This window comes from Odocoileus virginianus, chromosome 8 (assembly GCF_023699985.2).
Source record: "Odocoileus virginianus isolate 20LAN1187 ecotype Illinois chromosome 8, Ovbor_1.2, whole genome shotgun sequence".
Lineage (NCBI taxonomy): Eukaryota > Metazoa > Chordata > Mammalia > Artiodactyla > Cervidae > Odocoileus > Odocoileus virginianus.
Window position 1 is genome coordinate 71,771,697 of NC_069681.1, and position 22,532 is coordinate 71,794,228.

Genomic DNA, 22,532 nt, shown 5'->3' on the forward strand with positions numbered 1-22,532 from the left:
GCAATCAAGTTTTACACAATAAGGATCTTAACGAGACAAGTTTTAAATATCTTAATAAAAATGTGTTTATAAAATAATCTTAAGATGCTTTATGAATGCATACTATGTATTCATAAATGTTGCTGTATGCAGTCACTGACATTTTAGCTTTAAGGAAATTATAAGTTCCGAGGAAATTATAAAGAGCCCAAAACCTACAGGATGTAAATCTCTGCAAAGATACTCTCAAAGTTAATTTATACTTTGTTCTAGCTATAAATAGACTTGAGCACCTAGTGACTGCAAAGATGATCCAATCTGTTGGGTTTTTTTCACTGTCTCTTAGATGCTTCAAGTCAATCTTAATTGTTGAAAATATATACTTAGTGTCAGCATCAAAGGGTCTGTGTCATCACTGCTATTTAAAATAAATTTATACATGAAATTATTTCTAGCAAATCTGCTAACTGATAAGCTGAATGAAAATGAGTTCACATTTAAATAGAAAAAAATCTATTTTCAAAACAAGAGGAAAGCACTATATGGAAGCAGTTTAGAAGGTTAAAAAAAAGAAAAAATTCACAGAAAATACTGTGATACCACTTGTATGGTGCTACATGAGGGTTCCTCTCTCAAACTTAAACAATTTAGTGTCACAAATAGCGAGAACATTTATTTCAGATGACTTCTTATAATATTAGAAATAATCAAAAGTTCCAGTTTGTCAAAACTCAAACCCATTAAGTCGTCTCTGTACCTGTATTATTCTCACATATGAATAACAATCAGTCACAAGTTAATACTGATTTGTTAAGAAGCAAGTTCTATTGAAAAAGTTACTCTTGAACTTCCTCTGTCTAAAGAATAAAGGTTTTCAAAAGGTAAATGAGAAAAACAAATATTGGGTCTTCCCAATGTTTCAAATTGGAAAGTCAAATTTAAAAAGTTCTTTTATTCGTCGATGTCATTGGATGTGAGGACTTACCTGGTCTCTATGGCCCTAACTTTTCGATTATTGAACACACTATTTGAATACAGCCATCAAAAATCAATCAAAGAGTATTTTGTTTTAAGAAAAAAGGAAAACAGAGAAATTTAAGGGGTAATTCTACATATCACTGATACTATCTATTTTTGCATATACCCTCAAGCTTATAAAATAGGTTCCTATAAAATAGCAACTAAATTTGTGGAAAGGAGCAAACGTTATCTTTTATCTTCATAGTTTATAAAGGAAAAGCAGAAAGTCCTCTCTCTCCTCTCAGCTTATCTGATACAATGCCAAGTACTTGACAGTTGTTATTTAATATTTTCCAAAAATCACAGGCCAGTGAAAGGCACCAATACATATATTTTATGAGGGAGAAAACAGGACACATCAAGTCAATTGTCCACGGTAAGAGCCACACCAGGAAACAGAACCCAGAACCATCTGGGAAATGGAAGGAGTGATTGCCACCCCACAGTACAAGTATCACCCACACAATCCCCATTAGAATCAACGTGTCTGGGGTTGATTCACTTTCACCTTGAGAGAGCTTCCCTCTGTTTTTGCCAACGTATGTCTCCTATGGGAAAACCCAGCAAGCCTTGAATCTCAGTGCAAAGTGCCGTAATTTAAAACATTCACTCATTTACCTATTATCCTGGGTCTCCATTATCACTTGTCCTGGAATATCTGTCTGGGAAAACCATGAAAATATTCTTCCTTCTTCCAAGTTGTTCCTGTAAGCATGGATGCCAGTCCAGCTCGCCTGGCCGGCAGAAGGGCTGTTTTCCCCTCAGCGTCCATTCATCATCTGATGTGGGAAAGCATCACTGTGTTCGGTGTTTGCACTCCTCACAGCAGGGCTCTCCCGTCTGTGTTGCCTCCCTGGGTTACGCCTGCTGATCAGCAGCCCACGGGCCTTCTCCAGGTAAAATTGATCAGCTAATGGGTTCTGGCTTTTCCCCAAAGCAAAGAGGAGCTATTTTCATCTGAGAACCTTCTGTATTTCTTTCTGCAGGAGGTGGGGAAGATATTGTGGATGTTCTTGGGCCCTGTGATCCTCGCCCTCATCTCAGCAGATGTACGATACTCCCTGGCGAGCGCCCTTCTCCTTGCTCTGATAACACCTGCATCTTGGCATCACTTCTGGGATCCTGAAAGAAAACCAAGGAAGGGTTAAAAAAGGAGTAGGGGAAAGTCCTCCCAGTAAAGGCACAGATGAGGCAGCTCCTCGTGGCCGACAGCCACAGTGCTGAGCTCCAGGGACTTTCTAATTATAAGCTGCTGGTTGTATCGGAGCCCTGCCTAGGAGCATGGCACCTGGTCTCCACTCGCCACCGGCAGACACACATCGTAACCGCACACGGCCGTCGCTATAAATAAAAACACGCCCACTTAACTTAGTTCCATGTTCTCACTCCCTACACATTTCTCCTTATCCCTCCAGTTTCCTGGCTTCTTCCAAGTGGAATATGTGCTTCGCACAATGTACCTTTTCTCAAGAACAGCACCCCAAGACCCAAGCCTGTGACTTTATACATTATAACTCACATCTGAAAATGAAACATCTATGCTTAATAAAAAAGAGTATTTTACTAGCAATATACTTAAGAACCATGGGTGCCTGCAACAGCCTAACACGTTAAGAAATAAACCAGAAGAAAAAAAAAAAATGACAAACTTTGACAACCAGGCTAAGTGAGAGGGATGCATGAGACTGAATTTTCTACCCACTCCTGCAAGTATCATGGTTACAAATCCTTTATAATATCCAAGGCACCCTCTTAGACATGATGGCATTTCTTTGGGGGAGACAGCTGTGTGAAAGCAGGAACCTTTCACACATCTGTGAAACACCAACGTAAGAAACACCAACTCTGCCAGTGGTGAGGGGAGACCAGGTGCCATGTTCCTAGGCAGGGCTCCGATGCAACCAGCAGTTTATAATTAGAAAGTCCCTGGACACGGAGCTTAGAAACACGGAGCTAAGTGGTGGTATTTCAGATGCTCAACTAGGAAGTGAGGGGCGGAAAACAAGAAAACCAGCTGCTGACTTATTCTGTTTTTGCTACCCAGCAGTGTTGCCTTGTAGACAAAAGTAATGTAGAGATCATAATCTAAGCTATATTTAGATCACTATAGATTCTTGGATTCATGAAAATCCAGGGAAGAAACTGAAGACTCACCGAAAATTCTTCCCCAAACACTTCCCTAGTGACTTGGTATCATAAAAATATCCCTGGGTGCCATGAGTGAGTGAGATTAATGGAAACAAACCCATCCAAAATCTTATTCCTCTTTTATATGAAATCGTATATCAAATGGGCTTCCCTTGTGGCTCAGCTGGTAAAGAATCTGCCTGCCATGCAGGAGACCTGGGTTCAATCCCTGGGTTGGGAAGATTCCCTGGAGAAGGGAAAGGCTACCCACTCCAGTATTCTGGCCTGGAGAATTCCATGGGCTGTATAGTCCATGGGGTTGCAGAGTCGGACACAACTGAGTGACTTTCACTATATATCAAATATTTTGTCTGCCACCTGTCAAGAAAGAGAATAATTCTAGACTTTAAGTTAAAATTTAAGAATTAAAACTACACTAAGGAATTGTAGTCACAAGAGAGAGAAAGCTTTTCGTATAATAGTGGATTTTAAAAATTGAATTCTTCAGTTTGAAGTGTTCAGATTCAGAGCAGTTGTGTATAATAAAGCAGAAGAACAGGATTGGTTTCTTTATCTGTAAAATGAGAGAACTGGAATGTGTTGATATCAACATTATTAAAGTTATCAACACCTCTAAAATTCTATTATTCTAGATACATATACATTCTTTGAACTCATCAACAGTTGTGAGAATTGGAATTAATCCAAATATATCTTTTAAATACAAAAAAAAATCATCAGTGAAAATGTCCTTTTAAAGATAACTGCAAAATATGAGTGTATTGTTGAAGAGACGCAGGCTTTATATGGATGTTTATGGTAAAATAAGAGCCTCTGAGGGAAACCTGGAATGGCTTATGCTTGGAGCAAGACCTTCTTCAAGACTTTTCCTGCAGCCCGTGAGGCATGTCCAAGCAGGAGGTCCTGCCTCCCTGAGAATGTTAGCTGGAAATAGGAGAACTGCTCTGAGTGGACCACTGTGCATTCATGCTCACCAACTCCACTGCTTCTGTTGCTAGTTCCAGCTTGTCAATACCTCTTAGAATATGTGTTCTATCATCTGGGGCTTCCCCGGTGGCTCAGATGGTAAAGAATCCGCCTGCAATGTGGGAGACCTGGGTTCGATCCCTGGGTTGGGAAGATCTGCTGGAGAAGGGAAAGGCTACCCACTCCAGTATTCTGGCCTGTAGAATTCCATGGACTGTACAGTCCATGGGGTTGCAAAGAGTCAGACACAACTGACAGACTATCATTTTCATTTTCTGTCATCTGGGATGTTAACTAACCTCGTATCACCCAGCACATTTGATAAACTTGCTAAACAGCAAAGAACCTCATGGCAAATTATTATAACTTTCCTCCAGATGGACAATGGATCATCATTACAAAAAAAAGAAAAAACAATCAGTCGTTTTTCCTAAATAACTCTGAGCTCTAATGAATGCACATCACACACTTTTTTTGCCATCATTTCTAGCAGGATACAGCGACTTTCCCCAGCATGTTATTATGGTCAGTATACCGTCTTTCTCCTGACTCCTACTGAGCTGCCATCTGAACAGTTTTGTCAAAGGGAGAAATGCGCTGAAGATCTGCCCCCCTGCACCCACGCTGGGACCCAAGGACCACCACGTCCTAACCACTCATGACCGCTTACTAGCAATCCCATCTTCAGTTTTAGTATCACTTCTGTTATGAACATCTGACCCACAATTTTGAATTCCAGAAACTGTTTCCCTTTTTTTGGACACTGAACCATTTGTGCATGTGTGTGTGCCCAGCACTTGTCTTACCCCCTGATTATCAAAGCTCATCCTCTGTGGCTGAACAACTGCACTTGCTAGTGACCATGCAAGCGGGTAAGAGAAGGCAGTGAACTGCCTGGGACTTCAGTTTCCCAAATGGTAGTCACAAATTATAGTCATTTCATAATGTTTCTCATATTTGAGATGAAGCATACCATTCTGATTATCTTTGGCCTACTATGTATCACCTCTTTGATTATTTACTTAATGTTTTTCTTTCTTAAAATAACCCTCTACTTAAATAAATGTATTATAAAAGGAAACTTTCCACCCACAATATAAATGGAAACCCAGTACCACTTTCCACAAATAGAGGGTAGCTCCAAAAATAAACAAAAGGAACACAAAAGGAATCTTATTAAATTCTGGTTGAAAGCAAGTGCCCATGAAAAACACTGAGGCTTTGACTTGCTCCTTCTTCATTATAGAGGGGGTTTTGTAGATTTATGGGACATTTACTGCCTTCAATAATTTCATTCAGGAAAATGAATGAAAATTAAGTATCCATTTCAAGACCTTAGAAAAAAGATTATGGGGATAAATCCAAAGAAAATAAGATTGAGAGCAGATAAAAGTAAAATTAACAAAATAGAAAACAAAGATACAATGGAAAGTGAGTTATTTTAAAAGTCTAATAAAATTGGCCAATATGCAGCAAGACTGATCAAGATAAAATAAGTAACATACATAATATATACATATATATAAGGATGAAAATGGGATGCATCAGGAATTTAAAAGATAACAATATTATTTTTTTTTAAATTTCATTTATTTATTTATTTTTGCTCATGCCCGTGTGGCTTGCAAGAGCTTACATCTCCTACCAGGAAGTGGCTACATTCTGTGCTTCCCAGGTGGCGCTAGTGGTAGAGAACCTGCCTGCCAATGCAGGAGATGCAAGAGACATGGGTTCGATCCCTGGGTCAGGAAGATCCCCTGGAGTAGGGAATGGCAACCCACTCCAGTATTCTTGACTGGAAAATCCCATAGACAAGAGGAGCCTGTCCAGCTACAGTCCATGGGGTCCTACAGTCCATGGGGTCACAAAGAGTCAGACATGACTGAAGTGACTTAGCATGTCACCAGAAATTGAACTCAGACCCTCGGCAGTGAAAGTGCAGAGTCCTAACCACTGGACCACCAGGGAATCCCCTAAAAATAACTCTAAGGTAATGAATTTTCAAACTTTGAAGATAGACAAATTATTAGAAAAATATAAAGTACCAGACAAATTCAAGAAGCAAGTCAATCCAAAATAGTTTCATTCACTGATATTTAAAATCTCTCCAAAGGGAAAACAATAGGCTAGATGGTTTTACTGGAAAGATGTGCCAAATATTCAATAAGCAAGGTAACTCTAAAACAACAAAGTCTACCAGAAAACATAAAAACAGACAATATGCCCAAATAATGTCATCTGTCTGATAATATTCCCAAATCCAGTTATCTAAACCAGACTGGCACAGTATGGAAAAGGAAAATTACTGGCCAATGTCATTCATGAATACAGATGCAAAAATTCTAAATACATATTAGCAAGCTGAATGCAGCATATATAGTATAATAATACAAGATAATAGTCTACGACCAAATTGATTGGACTTATCAGAGGATCAAATTCCATACCCATTAAAGCCCTTCTGTCAAATAGGAAAGAAAACAAAAAACATTTAGTAAGGAGGAAATAGATGGGAACTTCTTAATGAGCAAACCTCACACTGGGTTATCTCTGTGTCTAGTAAACATTTCACTCAACAGGGACGGGAGGTGGAGGGAATCATCACCTTTCACAGGTGGGACATTCAAAAAGTATTTCAGACAAGTCAACAGAATTAATAATAGAGTTGATCCAGATTACTGATAGAAGTTCAACTGTATTTCTACATACCAGCAAAAGTTTTTTTAAGGTATTTTTAGAGACAACCATTTATAATATCAAGTGGGAAAAAGTTACCTTGGAATAATTATAACAAAAAACTTGTATAAAAATTTTAGGTAGAAAATCTATAAACTTGAACAAAAGACACCCTTTAAAAATGGTGATATGTACATGATACAGGGCAGGAAGGCTCAATATCACTAAAATGTCCCCTCTCCTCCAACTGGTCTTTTAATTCAAAGACATTCCAATCAAAATCACAACAACCTTTCAAAATTAAATTTGAAATTCTAAAAGTCCTATGGGAAAACAAGGGGATAAGAATAAAGACAGTCCTTCAGAAGTATGAGGGGAAAGATTTGCTTTGCTAAATAGCAAACTGTAAAAAAAAAAAACAAAAAAAAAAAACTGTAATACCTGAGTTGGTAAGGTATTCAAACAGAAACAATTAAAAGGTATAAAGCTCAGAAACATATCCTTGCATTAATGGAAACTTGATACGTGACAGAGGTGTTGGTAGAGTACAGTGGGGAAAGCTGGACCATTCAAGAAATGTTACAGGTGCTTACCCACCTGGAAATAGAAATGTATTTGAACCTCTCAGTGCACACAAGTATCAATTCCAGGTGATTAAGGTGTCTCACTTATGTGAGACAATCAAACCATAAAGTTTCTAGAAAGAAATATAACCCAATATCCTCATGACCTCAGGGTAGAAATGAACTCCTTAAACAGCAGATAGAAAGCACGAACCACAGAAGAAAAAGATGACTACATTCAAACCACATTAAAAAGATGAACATCTCAAGCTACATACATCAGGAGAATATACTTGCCACACAGATAATCAACAGAGAACTCTTGAAAATAAAAAAGAAACTACCTCAAAGGAAAGTGGGCAAAAGAGTCTAATTTATACATACTCTTTTGCATGCATAGTATTTCCATTTAATAATGGTAAAAATTAAACGTCTACTATATTGTGTCTCCAGCACGAGATAATGTTGAAAATACATTTATAACATGATAGAGTAGTACATAATGACATCTTTGTTTGAAGTAGTATCTTTAACATCTTTCATTTATTATCATAATAGCTGTTCATTAAGAATGAGGTACAGATGGACTAATAGACTCAACATAACAAGGTTTTTAAAAAGGGGAAAGAAAGGGGAGGGGAGGCAAGCAGAGAAGAGATTTGCAGAAAGGGTCACCCTTGCATTGCAACCTCATTTTATTGCCTTTGTGAGGATCATCTATTCATTCCCTAAACACCACTCACCCCCTCTCTTCTTATCAAGATATGCACCCAAAGCCTTGTGAAACTTCCCTGAGAACTTACTCCTCAAGCATTCAAAGTATTCCTCAGGGTTCCCAAGACCCCTTCAGTACCAATAGATCCTTCTTCATTCATATGAAATTCTACACATGGTATTTAAATAATACTATTTATTTAATACTATTAAATAGGGGAGAAAAATTTGCTACTTCCAACTGTATCTCTTTGGCCTGAGAATGAATTTGGGCTGATAAGCCACATAGATGGACCTGGAGGTTATCATACTAAGTTAAGTAAGTCAGAAAGGAAAAGACAAGTACCGTATGACATCACTTATATGTGGAATCTAAAATGTCACACAAGTGAACTTATTTACGAATCAGACTGATAGATGTAGAGAACAGACCTGTGGTTGTTAACAGACAGGGCAGTCAGGGAGGGATGGACTGGGAGTTTTGGGGTTAGTAGATGTAAACTAGGACTTCCCTCATAGCTCAGTCGGTAAAGAGTCTGTCTGCAATGCTGGAGACCTGGGTTCGATTTCTGGGTCGGGAAGATCCTCTGGAGAAGCAAATGGCAACCCACTCCAGTATTCTCACCTGGAGAATCCCATGGACAGAGGAGCATGGCAGGCATTCATGGGATCACAGCTGTTGGACACGACTTAGCAACTAAATCACCACAGATGCAAACCATTATATATAGGATGGATAAACTACAAGGTCCTACTGTGATATACACACACACACACACACACACACACACACACATATATATATATAAAATATCCTGTGATAAACCATGATGGAAAAGAAGATGAAAAAGAATATATATATATATATATATACATATTTATTTATATATAATTGAATCACTTTATCACCTAAGGACTGATTTCCCTTAGGATTGACTAGTTGGATCTCCTTACAGTCCAAGGGCCTCTCAAGAATCTTCTCCAACAACACAGTTCAAAAGCATCAATTCTTTGGCGCTCAGCTTTCTCTATGGTCCTTCTTTCACATTCATACATGACTACTGGAAAATTTAGGCTGATGCTTTGTAAGACCCCAAAGACTCAGGAAGAAGCTTTGACCTTCTCAGTAACTATCTAAAGGAACGCAGAGCATCTATTCCAGGATGGGCCATCACCGTGCAGAACTGTGGTGTGAACTAGGCACGTGGACAGGAGGACCCTGCAGAGTCTGTCTGCTGCAGTTCACCCGTGTCCCATTGTCACTGCCTGGTCCAGCAAACAGCTGTTTACCAATGTTTGCTTTCCTATCTTCGGGTCAGTTGCCTTCCTCCCCTTTGAAGTCCCACACCACTACTGCCATTACCCTGTCTTTAGCTGAAGATGGTACTTAAGTTGAGGGCTCTGGCCATTTCAGTGAACTATTCAGTTCCTGGGTCTCTCCATGTATCTGTGTTTGTCACTCAATCATGTCTGACTCTTTGCGACCCCATGGACTGTAGCCTGCCAGGCTCCTCTGTCCATAGGATTTTCTAGTCAAGACTACTGGAATGGGCTGCCATTTCCTTCTTAAGGGGATCCTCCCAACCCAGGGATTGAACCTGGGTCTCCCGCATTGCAGGCAGATTCTTTACCATCTGAGCCAGACTCCTTAATAAATTTTGTTTGATTTTCTCACCTTAATCCTCAGACAAAGCAGCAGAACTTAGAAGGTAGACGATAATTTCTTCCATATAGTTTCCTCATTTTACAGGTTAAGATACCAAAGCTAAAAGAGGTTAGAGGCTGTGCCCTACACCCTATGGGCAAGGAGAAGGGGACAAGATGACAGATGTCCTCAGGACCTGTCAATGTCGGTTTACTGAGACGTTAACTCTGCAGGTGGGGTGCGAGGCAGCAAGTGAGTCACACCTTCAAGAGCATCTGGGGACACCAGGAAGTGACCCAGCCCCAGCAGACCTCTCCGCCCCAGGTAGGGGATTTCAACAATAAACCAGGCTACTTTCACAGAATAACATTGAAAAACATAGAGCACATCAACATTTACAAAGCCTTTGTTACATATTACTTTACTTATTCTCATGATTACTTTGTGCAATCCAAGATCAAAATATATAGACAAAAGAAATGTTAAAATGTCTTAATTCTCAGTATGTGATTCACATACACACACTCACACCTTTATTCAGTTCAACAAATATCCATTTCTTGCTGTGCGGTGGCCAAACAGTCTATATATGCAGATAAATGAACACATCTCTCCCTATAATTAAGTGTGTGTGTGTGTGTGTGTGTGTGTGTGTGTGTGTGTGTTAGTCGTTCAGTTATGTCTGACTCTTTGTGACCCCACGGACTGTAGCCCACCAGGCTTTTCTGTCTGTAGGATTCTCCAGGCAAGAATACTAGAGTGGATTGCCATTCCCTTCTCCAAATTAAGTGTATATTTATTGCTATTTCATCCTTATTGTTCTAAACTACAGAAAAGTTTTGTTCCTTGCTGATTACCACTATATAGGATTTTTATACTCTATGTTTAACATTTCTATTGTATATAAATCTTCATCTGATAGTGAATCCATTTTTGAGTGCTTCAGTATACCACACATTTACTTCTATAAATCCTTTACAATGACAATACATGGAAGATAAAAGCTACTAGCCGTTCTTATGGCATCTAATATGATTGAACAGCAGTCTAATGCAATTTTAAACATAAGAAATATAAACATTCAAACTATCCATACTAATAAATTTGACAGTTCCTCAATAAGAAAAATCAGATTAATCATGATATGTTAAATCTAGGGTTTTTCTTTTTACTGCTTTCACGATAACTTTGTCTTTATTTCATTAACATGGTCAAGAATATTAGAATATCCTAAATTCTGAATACAGTGGAAATGTTACTGATCATAAAACTGTAATGTTGTGTGGTAAGATTACCTTGCAGAGGTGCAGTGTTTATAATTTGTTAGAGTGATTTCATAGATACTGTCTTGTTTCAGTCTCATAACAGCCTAATGAATTGGTAGGAAATTACTAATTTCATTTTACAGTTAGGGAAATTGGTGTCCAGAAAGTCAAGAACCATCTCAAGGACTTAAACTAAAGCTTCTACTCCATCTCTTACCTTAGTCCTGCTATTGACTGCCTGACACAATAAAGACACTAAACTATTACCTCCTTCTCTGCCCGTACATTTCCCCAAAGGGGAAGTTGGCTCCCTCTCTCATATCACTGAAGGTGGAGGCCACGGCTTGGGAATCACATAATCTCTCATGCCCTGCCTTCCTCACGGTGGCCCAGGACAGTTTGCCCCATCCACGCAGAGTCATCACAAAGACCGGCCTGAACAACATCTACAAGTACCTAATGATCTGCAGGTCAGTCCCGCACATACGAGATGCCAGTCTTTGCTCATGTAATACTCTCTAACACACGAAGGGACACGACAAGCTCATGGCCTCTGCCCACTGACCCTTGTCCTTCTCTCACGTATCAGGGGCCAAACAGTTGGTAGCCTACAACGGCGATTAGGGAACCGGCCTGGCGGTTGGCCCTGGCCAGCTGTGGAATCCACACATTTGGCCTCATCACCCAAAGTCACTGCCCATGGCTAATACAAGCACAGTGTGTCCATCCAGCAAAAACACCCTGCTTTGGCAGCCTGGGCTCTCCCATAGCAGGTGGGATTGGCACCATATATGATCTCATTCAAGGAGCAGGAAAGAAACACACCAGCTCCACTTAACCAAGGCGAACATTTCTTTGAGTTGCTCTACTTGAAACAGAAACAGACCGGACACCTAGGTTTTAAATCATGACCACGTGACTGAGGGTCGTGTCTGAGGAAGTGGGGATTTGAGGGGGCCCTTCCCCCTTCACTCTTCTCAACAACCCTGAGCTCTACCTGTCTCAACTGCGCCAGTCTCCCTAGAAACAGTCTTTTCACCCCTTTATAGCAAAGACTCAAGCCAGAAGAGCCTTCAGAGACCTCCTGCAAATAGAACACACATTCCTCTAAAGATGAGAATTAAAAATCAGCATTACTTTTCATCATGCTTGACCAGACACATTCACACACAGCTAAATCCTCTGTGATGTGCTGAAAAATTCACCCTTGAAAGTCCCTAATGTTACAGAAACAAGGAGCCAGTGCAGACAGACTCCTGACCCACAGGAGCCTCCACTGGAATTACCCTCGGAATAACAGTATTGCTCTCCTTGCTGTCAGAGCAAAACATGAGTCAGCACAGACTTGAAAAAGGCATCTTTGCAAAACAGAGAAGTCAGATTAATTCACCTTGTAAATCAAGAGCCCAAAATGTAAGACAAAGGAAGAACTGCAGCTGTTATTAATAACAGAACTGCCTGGGCACGGTCTACTGTAGAGAAGGTCAATGGTCACTACAGCCATTACGTGACCCCAGATAAATATCCCTGAAATGGAAGATTTACATAATATGCTTTACAGAGCCCAGACGTGGAGTTAAAGGTAACAGATACTTATTATGTAGGGTGTTTGAGGGTGTGTCCTGTGTGCCTGCTCAGTGGTGTCCGACTCTTTGTGACCCCATGGACTGCAGGTTCCTCTGTCCATGGGATTCTCCAGGCAAGAGTACTGGAGTGGGTTGCCATTTCCTTCTCCAGGGGATCTGTCCAACCCAGGGATTGAACCCGGGTCTTAAGTCTGCTGCACTGCAGGCAGATCCTTTACCACTGGCACCACCTGGGAAGCCCTCATGTGTGTGTGTGTGTGTGTGTGTGTGTGTGTGTGTGTGTGTGTGCAGTTAAAGATTTCCAGTAAAATGTACTCCAGAAAAAATATCGTTTATCAAATCTAATAAGAAAAATGTATAAATTATCCCCTCAAGTGTCCCAAGTGTTCTCTTCCGTGTTGTACAAACCTTCCTCGTCTTGGCAAGGAGGTCCTCCAGAATGTCTTGTTCACCTTTGCCTCCCCTGGTCAGATGCAAGGCCATGGATACAGGTATTCAATAGAGAATGAGTCATTTCACCACTCTGGCCATTTCCAGGTAACAAGAGACATCTATACTTTCACAATGTATCTTGAATCTAGTGGATCTAGTCTTAGCTTTTGGTCCATAAGAGGGCGGAGCTAATTGTTGGAGACAAGGATTTGGAGGGGCTACCACTGGAATAAGCTCCCTCGAGTCTCAGATTGACCATTAAAAAGTTCAATTATCTTCCAAGTTTATACAAAACTAATATGCCGTATGGGTGAATTGTACAGTAAGTGAATGATATCTCAATAAAACTGTTACTTTTTTTTAGATTTTTCTTTAATGTGGACTATTTTTAAAGTCTTTGTTGAATTCATTACAATACTGCTTCTGTTTTATGTTTTGGTGTTTTGGCGAGGATCATAGCTCCCAGGCCAGAGATGGAACCCACACCACCTGCACTGGAATGTGAAGTCTTAACCACTGGATCACTGGAGAAGTCCCTCAATAAAGCTTTTAAAAATCACATATTAAAAATAGATTATATGATTGAAATAGATCTCATTTGATATTATCTAATATTATTATTATCTGACTTTTTGATGGGAAAAGTAATATGCACTCATTCACTGGAAAACCCAAGTTTCTCTAGAAGCCTGGGGGAGGGGACTTTGCCCACCTGGCATCTGACAGTGGTGGGGTGAGGTGGGGGGTGCGGTCATTGAGCAATTAGTCCACTTAAGGAGGAGGAAATTGAGCCTCTGTGAGATGAAGCATCAGAGCTAGTCTCACGTGGAGTCAGTTTTAAACCATGTTTATCTGACTCCAAATAAATATATTTAAAATCTTGGGTATTTTTTTTTTCAGTCATTAGCAGGGCCTCTGGGGAACATGAGGTGACTGGGACACACTCTTCAGGATCAGAACCTTCTTAGGATAATCATAGGGTTTAAACCTTTCGGAGACAAAAGCTTTAGTCAATAAACCCAGGGAGATGCTTGGCATGTTATACAAAATTGACAAAGATTGGATGTAATTTATATTGTAAGTTTAGAAACCTAACAAATTAGTATCTTTATGCCCAATGAAATGAAATGAAATGTTAGTCACTCAGTTGTGTCCAACTCTTTTAGACCCCATGGACTGTAACCCATCAGGCTCCTGGGTTCATGGGATTCTCCAGGCAAGAATACTGGAGTGGGTTGCCATTTCCTTCTCCAATGAAGTAACCATTATTTGTCAAGTAAGGTTCTGCTTATATAAGGGTGCCAGATTTAGCAAGTAAAAATATGCCTAGTTAAATCTGAATTTCAAACAAATAATTTTTTTTAGATTATGTTTATCTTATACAATAGTTTCTGTAATTCATCTGGTAACCCTATTAGGACTTTTTTAGTGGTTAAATGCATCATTGCGTTAAAAACAAGGAGAAAGACTGAACCTCTATTCATATGGTAAAACAGTGCACAAATTCCAGATACAGCAAAAATCCAAACTTCTCTCTAGGACTTAGTAGTTTAATGAAATTAATAATAAGTTCTATGAAGTTTAAATGATCACCCATAAAAATATTCAAGCAGCTTTGACTTTTTTTTTTTTAAATGTCATTTCAGAACACATGAAAAGACTATGTGAAGAGCCCATATTTTCTGGACCAGATGACAGACTGGTGGTCTCAGCCAGAGCAGAATACTGAAAACAGACATTTGTCTGGATGGAACATTGCTGTAAGTAAACCACCAATGTCCCAAACAAGACAGAGAAGCCCTGTGGCATCCTGGGCTTCACATGGCCATGACCTCTGGGTGCCCTGATTCAGGGCCCCATAGGGAGGAGTCAGTATTCAGAGGGGGAGGCTGATCTCAGTGCTCACTGACGTCCAGCGAGAAAAGCGAAACTGGAGACTGTCCCGTCAACCCCCTCTTTCTACAAATCAGGAATGGCTGGGCCTCTACTCTGTCTTAATTTTACATTTAATAATCTGCAAAATGGGCTGCCTGCTTCATAAGGCTGCCGTGAGAATGAAGAGAGGCAGCAAGCATGAAATCATGCTATTTGATGGAATAATTGTTATAAACTGAGTATGTCAGGCCTTGAAGAAAATGTAAAGATGGTCTACACCATACATCTCACCTCAGAGCTGAGGTTTAATGACTCTCCAGTTAGCACTGAGAGAAGTCAAGGCTGAGGCAGGGCCACGCCCCTGATGCCCAGGCCGTGGCCCTTCCCACTTCCTCGTGTCTCCTGAGGCACGGGCACAACGGCCCATCCTGACTGCAGTCTGACACAAGGCGCTCAGTGTGGAGTTTCAGGAAGGCAAAGGTGGTGAGGAGAAAGGAGAAAGGCACATAAAATAGAAACTGAAGCAGTCCCAGCACTGGCAGTAGGAAAAGCAGGTTACCACCCTGGTTGTCCACCATCAGAACCACCATAGAATCTGTTATCATTTCCAGTTTGGCGCCCTCTACATCATTCACTTAGCAGTCCTCAGTTGGACTCAACGGCAAGACTGTCAATGTCCTCAATTCTGCCATCACTCAGGACTTAAAGGGACCTAGGGAAAGGGAACGGGGCCTTCCTCCTCCAGCAGAACACGCCTGTGCCGACATGGAAATGTCTGCATCACTTTTACAATAGATCCTTCCCTCTGTCTCTCTCAGTCGTGTCCGACTCTCCACAACCCCATGGACTGTAGCCTGCCAGGCTCCTCTATCCGTGGGATCCTCTAGGCACGAATACTGGAATGGGTTGCCATGCCCCCCTCCAGGGGATCTTCCCAACCCAGGGATCAAACCCACGTTACCTGCATTGGCAGTGGATTCTTTTACCTACCACTGAGCCACCTGGGAAGCCCTAAGGGATCCTTATCAAGTACTGAGTATGTTTTACGTACTCAGAGCTGATTAAGAAGCACCTGGTCAAATGATCATTTCAAAATCCATTCCTTCAGGGACATGGTAGAGAATCCTCTTTAGCCCGCTTCTCCAAGGGTGGGTGGACAGGTAGCTGGGTGAACTGAATGGGACAATGACAAAAACACCCCCTCAGTAGCTACATCTGTGCCAAGGATGGTGCTGGGTGCCTTCAGACGAACTGGCTCATCTCAATCCTAGAAAATTGTGTGAACAACTGCCATCATCTCTAGCATAGGAAGGAAATGAGGCTCGCAGAAGCTGAGGGGGTTTTCGGGGTCTGCAGAGCTGAGATCTGAACCCAAGTCTTCCGAGAGCAAACCCAGCATAGAGCAACACGAGATGTGCTGATGTAAGCCAACCTTGTCTTAAAGTAAGGCTGTCATGAGGCTTCTCTTCCCATCATGTGAAGAACAGAAAACACCGTTTTAAACATGGAAAAGATCTCGAAAACCAAACACGGAGCCAGGAAGATATGGGAGTATGGCTGGTTTGAAAGAGAAACTGAAGGAGCCTTGACCTCGACAGAAAAGGAGCAGTTTGGCCAGGCAAAAAGCCAGGAAGGTAAAGAAAGGATGAAGGGACGGCCACGAGAGGAAGGAGGACAAGGAGCTGGGTGTCATTTGTCCGTGATGTGAAAGAAGACTTTGCGGCAAGATTAGGGAAAGACAGCCAGTTAGTCCTGAGTAAGACCAGTAGGACGTGATGCCCGTGCACTAACCTAATCCATGCCTGGTTATCGATGTATACAGCTTTAAGAAACAACATGAGCGATCTGCCTTCCAAGTGACAAATAAAATGAGGTTGAGGATCTATCACTCCCATCCGCACTGGAGAAGTCAGAGCTCCCTGGGTTTAAAACTCCAGGGAGCACATGGGATTGACCTGCATTCCGTCTTTTATCCAAACAGGCTCTCCTCGCACAGGGAAGACAAAGTCACACAAAATTAAAGCCCAAACACTGTCACGTCAGAAGCAAACCCAGCCCTCTTTACCGAGGTATCAACCTTGTTTTAAGAAACAAAAGGAGTGAGAGATTTTTCGTTGTTGTCAAAACTGGGATACTCTTTCTAAGAATTTAAGGATCACTGATTAAAATATAATTTAATAACTAGGATAAACGTGGTCCACTCAAAGCAGGGTGCTCCAATATTGCTATGTAAGATAACTGGGTGACATGTGTGGACTCATTTCAGGGAGTGCAGTTTAAAGGAGGACAATTGCTCTACATCAGGCTGGAAGGCACTTGGGGGATCCCGCTTTACAATTCAACAGGACACTCCCAGGCCCACACTCCATGTTACAGCAAAGGCTCCTTTGTGAGCAGACCCACAAGCCTGGCTGGAAATGAAAATGACAAAGCCGGCCTGTCTGAGCATCTCGGCGGGGGCGGGTCGCCTCGCCCACCGCCGCAGGCTGCGGCCCAGACTGGGGAGGAGTGGAGAAAGGGCCCGTTCCTCGCCGCGGCCAGGGGCGCTCAAGAAGCGCCCCAGTCCTCTCGGAAGGTGGCTCCCGCATCGGCCGCAGGGCCGGGCGCCTCCCCCCGCCCCGCGGGGCCCGCACTCCCGGGCCCCCTGCGGGCCCCCAGCCGGGGCCTCACGCGCTCACCGGGGCTGCCAGCGCCGCGTCCGCCTTTTGTTGTCCTTGTGTCCCGTCAGCGGGTCCGGCGCGACTGGCCCCGCAGCCGCGCTGGTCCAGGCCCCGAGCCGGTGCCGCAGTCAGCAGCCCGCCCTCCCCACCCGCACGCATGCTTTTTTTTTTTTTTTTTTTTTCTTTTTAAAGAGATAGAACCATCCCCAACCTCGGGTGTCGATAACGCTGCACCAGGCGGCCTGCAGGCTCGGGCTGGTGACACAGACCACAGAGAGCCCGCTGTCCCTTCTCTCCTGACTGCAGAGCCTCATTCCGAGGGAGGCACGGCTGCAGGAGGTCATCTCCGCTGGACCCGGGGAGACCTAGGGCCGAGGTCGCCTTAGACAAGTCATTTGCGGGTGGCATTTTCCCACGGAAAACAGAGAGTCCCAGTCCATGTCCAGTCTGGAAATCCTGTAATTTACTAGAATCACCTGGAAAAACACCAGCCGCATACTTGCTGCTGAAACACGATAAATACACCATATGTACCTTGCAGGTTCTAGTTCACAAGGTGCTTTCTGTATTTTATTTGGATTTGAGTAGGAGGTCTCAAAGGTTAAAAAAAAAAAAGCATTCACTCAAAATACTTTGTAAACTGTGAAATGCTCTCCAGCTGTCAGAAGCTCTATGTTTTCATTGTTACTGTCAGTTGAGTAATAAAAATACTGGAACAATAGATCAGATAGGATCTATCTCCTTGCTTCCTACAAGACAGGCATGTGAAAGCCCAGGAAAGTCTGTATTTATATACAGCCCTCCCCTCTGCGCCTTGGGTGGGTGCACTGTGCTCCTCCATCCAGGTTCATCCAGGTTCCATGTGGACAAGCCCGCGTCCCCAGTGGGATCTGCATTGGAGGATTATCTGGTCGCAGATGGAGCATACAAGCTCCGGACTGCTTTACACCAAAGGAAAATTGCTAACTCAGCTCAGCAAAGTCTAGAACTCTCCCCGGGGGAGACCAAGCAGGCCCCCAGTGTCAGAATTAGCCCAGAGCAAAGCTACCTGCCTCTCTGCAAAGCAGCTGCGTGCAGGCTGCCCTCAGGACACCAAACTGCCCGCAGGGAGTCCTTGGCAATCTTCGCCTCACAGAGTCGGATGTGTACATAGTGTCCTAGGAGTTGGTAGGGAGTGTTTCGTCCTAGCATAATCACCAGGTAAGGACAGAGGACAGGCTCCTATCGGGAGGGTAAGTGTGTCTGGGAAACCCTTTTCCCCTGATTCTCACTGTGGTGCCATGTGGGCCACCAGTGACCTCTGGGGGTAAACCTCACCCCTCAGTTCTTTTTTTTCTTAATTGGAGGATAATGGCTTTACAATATTGTCTTGGTTTCTGCCATACAACAACGTGAATCAGCCCTAGGCATACAAACGTCCCGTCCTCTGAAACGTCCCTCCCACCTCCCACCACATTCCATCCCTCTCGGTTGTCACAGAGCTCCTTGGGTCATCCAACTAATTTCCACAGGCTCTCATTTTGTACATGTGAGTATGTTTTGTGTGCGTATGTTTCCATGCTACTCTCTCCATTTGTCCCACGCTGTCCTTCCCCCACTGTGTCCACACGTCTGTTCTCTAACGTCTGCATCTCCACTGCTGCCCTGCAAATGGGTTTGTCAGTACCATCTTTCTAGATTCCATATGCGTGCATTAATATATGATATTCACTCTGTATAACAGGCTCTAGTTCACTCACCTCATTAGAACTGACTCAAATGCCTTCATTTTATTGGCTGAGTAATGTTCTCTCAATACTGACAGCATCATTTCCATGGTCACAAGATGAATGAAGCCACATGGACTGTAGGTAGGTGCTGGGAAAATCTTCAATTACTTGTTCACCTAGCGTGATCATCTGTCCATGACTTGAACTGTTAGATAAGCTCTAAGTGTTTGTAACTCCCCACTCCCCCACCTGCCAAGGAAAGGGGGTCCCTAAGAAGATGGATTTCTTTTGCTCCAGGTAGGAGGGTGGGGACCCAAGTGGCAGAAGCTCAGAGGTGAGCCTGGTCATACTGACCTACTAGAAAGTCCCCAGGAGCCAGAATCCAAGGAGAGGGAGAGCTGAGTGGTTGAGGGGAGCCGATAGAAAGCTGGAGGGGGCCAGGCGTGGGGAGGGAAGCTGAGTGTTTCTATGAGGAGGGAGGCTTTGGGGAGAGACTTAGAGAGTGAAATTCCAGGAAGTCGTGCTGTGTGTAGCTCCTGCAGCGTCATTCTGTCCTGCCTCCACGAAGCAGGAGCAAGCCTTTGGTGAGACTGTCCCATCTCTCCTTACCCTCTGCAGCGGGTTTGGGATCCCTCAGAACCTGCCATGGTACTGAGTCAGTGCCGGGAGCAAGAAGACACTGGGGTGTCAGAGATGTTTCTGCAGGGGATGTGGAGTCTGTCCCCAGGGGCTAGAGACCTCTGGGCAAGGACTGCCCTGTGCCATGGCCTCCTCCCAGGGACCCCTGCCCCTAAGCGAGTCTCTCCTGCCCTCTGACTTCTGTGTCTGTGTTCTCCACCCCAGGCCTGGTGGTGGTGGTTTAGTTGCTAAGTCGTGTCCAGCTCTTTGTGATCCCATGAACTGTAGCCTACCAGACTCCTCTGTCCACGGAATTCTCCAGGCAAGAATACTGGAGTGGGTTGCCATTTCCTCCTCGAGGGGATCTTCCTGATGCAGGGGTTGAACCCAGGCCTCCCACATTGTAGGCAGATACTTTACCGACTAAGCCACCAGGGAACCCCCAACTGCTTCTCTGTGTGTGTGCTGTGTGTGCTTAGTCGCTCAGTCGTGTCCAACTTCTTTGCTGTCTCTCAAATACATTCTTTATTCATCAAAAGTGGGTCTTCAGAGCAGGTGTAGACAGGAATCGGGGTCCTGGGCTCCGCCTACCATCTATGTCCACACAAGTGAGATCAGTTATACCAAGTCCCAGATTTCGTGCCGTCACTCATCCGGTGATAGTTTTACAATCAAATGACAACACCTAGATTTTTTTTCTTAAATGACAGTTATTGCCTTATGCTAACTAGCCAGGCAATGTGGGTTTATTTTAGAAAATATGGCAAATATAACCCATTATCCTACCATCTAACATAATTGCTCTTCATCATATGATATATTTCATATATGTTGTTGTTGTTTAGTCACTAAATCATGTCTGACTCTTTGCAACCCCATGGACTGTAGCCCTCCAGGCTCCTCTGTCCATGGAATTCTCCAGGCAAGGATACTGGAGTGGGTTGCCATTTTTTCCTCCAGGGAGCTCCCTGACCCAGGGATCGAACTCGCTTCTCCTGTGTCTCCTGCATTGGCAGGAGGATTCTTTACCACTGAGTCACATGGGAAACCGTATTTCATATACATGTATACACACATATATATATAAATTTTGTATCTGGTTTTCCCACTTAAATTATGCTAATAGTTTCCTCTTTTATTCTTTGAGAACATGTTTTTAATGCCTGCATCATAACACTTTTTGCAGTGATAATATAACTTGATCAATTGATTCCCTATTGTTGGATTTCAGGTTGCCATACATAGTTTTCAGAAACGTTAAACCATTCCCCCACCTGCTCACACTGCATAAAAGGGCCCAGTGGAATCCTCGTTATGCAGAATCCACCTGAAGAAGTTTCAACACCTCCATGAGCTTGCACAAATAAGCCCTTCCACTGTCATGACATTTACAGATGATTACGTGCTGTTTTACACACATTCTGTAGGTTCCTGTACCCACGGCCAAGCCCACGACCTCCACCCCCACTGTCCAGATGCCCCAGCTATAAACTTTATGCGTTCAGTTAAATCGTTAAATTCCTGGTACGTTCATCACATTTGGACATTGTTGTCAGAGAATTCAGACTGTGTCGTAAAAATATTAAGGAATCAAAGGCTTTTGGATAATTAGTGATCATGGATCTCCTGCATTCAGGTCCATGACTGACTGTTGGTGCACACAGGTCAGAGGTCAACACATCTCCACCTCACTTCAAGCTGACCCCTGGAAATGGCATATGAAAGTGTCCTCTAGAGCCACCCTTGCCCAGAACCAGAAGGCTTAGCCAGAGGGGAAGCCGTGGCCACTTGTCTGGGGTTTTTAAGGAGCTGGCACCACCACCCTCTGGCTTCTTCTCCTGGAAGACTCCCAGACTCGGCTCTCACCACGGTCCACTTTTCTCTCCTGTCACATCTTGGGGCCCAGCCCCTCTGCCCACACGGCCTGCACAGCCGAACTCAAAGTTCTGCAAGAGTCAGATATGTATTGACTCAGAAACAGTCGCTCAGCCTGAGAGCTGTCCACTCCATCTTGGCACCTGCTCATACTTCTGGAGTCTTAGCTTGCATGTCCTTGTCCCAGACTCTGCTAGGTCATCTGTGTACATGGCCAGGCTCTCTCGTCTCAACAGCTGCTTTCAGCAGCTTAGCAAGCAGGCCTGGCTCCTCAGGGGGTGCTAGTAGTAAAGAATTCGCCTGCAATGCAGGCGACACAAGAGACGAAGTTTCGATCCCTGGATCTGGAAGATCACTTGGAGGAAGAAATGGCAAACCCACTCCAGTATTCTTGCCTGGAGAATCTCATAGACAGAGGAGCCTGGTGGACTACAGTCCATGGGGTTGCAAAGAGTAAGACATGACTAAGCGACTGAGCATACAGTTGGCTTCAACATTGTAACTGAGCCAGCATCTAATCAAGTCACCTATGCTTTTGACCTTTTGTTTCTTCATCTGTGAAATGGAAATACTACCTTGCAGTGTGGGAATAGGCAGTCCTTGGCATATAGTTAATAATCTCTAGCTCTTCAAATCGTAGAGGTTATTAATTTTGTATATTTCCTGCTTTAAGACACGTTCCCCGTTTGAGAAGTATCACTTCAGATGTGGGAGTAAGACACTTGCCCTTAAAAACTATACGTCAGCTCAGGTCAACTTCAGAAAATCCCCAGTTACATGATGTCTTGACAAGTCCTGAGA

At 43.2% G+C, this 22,532-nt stretch overlaps 1 protein-coding gene across 2 annotated transcripts in view; it reads right to left on the reverse strand.

Annotated features, from left to right (window-relative positions):
* SACS (sacsin molecular chaperone) overlaps positions 1 to 17,655 on the reverse strand; it is a 79,078-nt gene extending 61,423 nt beyond the window's left edge. For both annotated transcript variants that reach the window (XM_070471674.1, XM_070471672.1), the window contains exons 1-2: positions 17,548 to 17,655; positions 1,618 to 2,121 (exon numbers count right to left, since the gene is read on the reverse strand). In XM_070471674.1, coding sequence (XP_070327775.1) covers positions 1,618 to 1,637 — 20 coding nt within the window. In that variant the 5' untranslated portion in view covers positions 1,638 to 2,121; positions 17,548 to 17,655. The remainder of the gene's footprint in view (positions 1 to 1,617; positions 2,122 to 17,547) is intronic.
* Between the last annotated feature and the right edge of the window lie 4,877 nt (positions 17,656 to 22,532).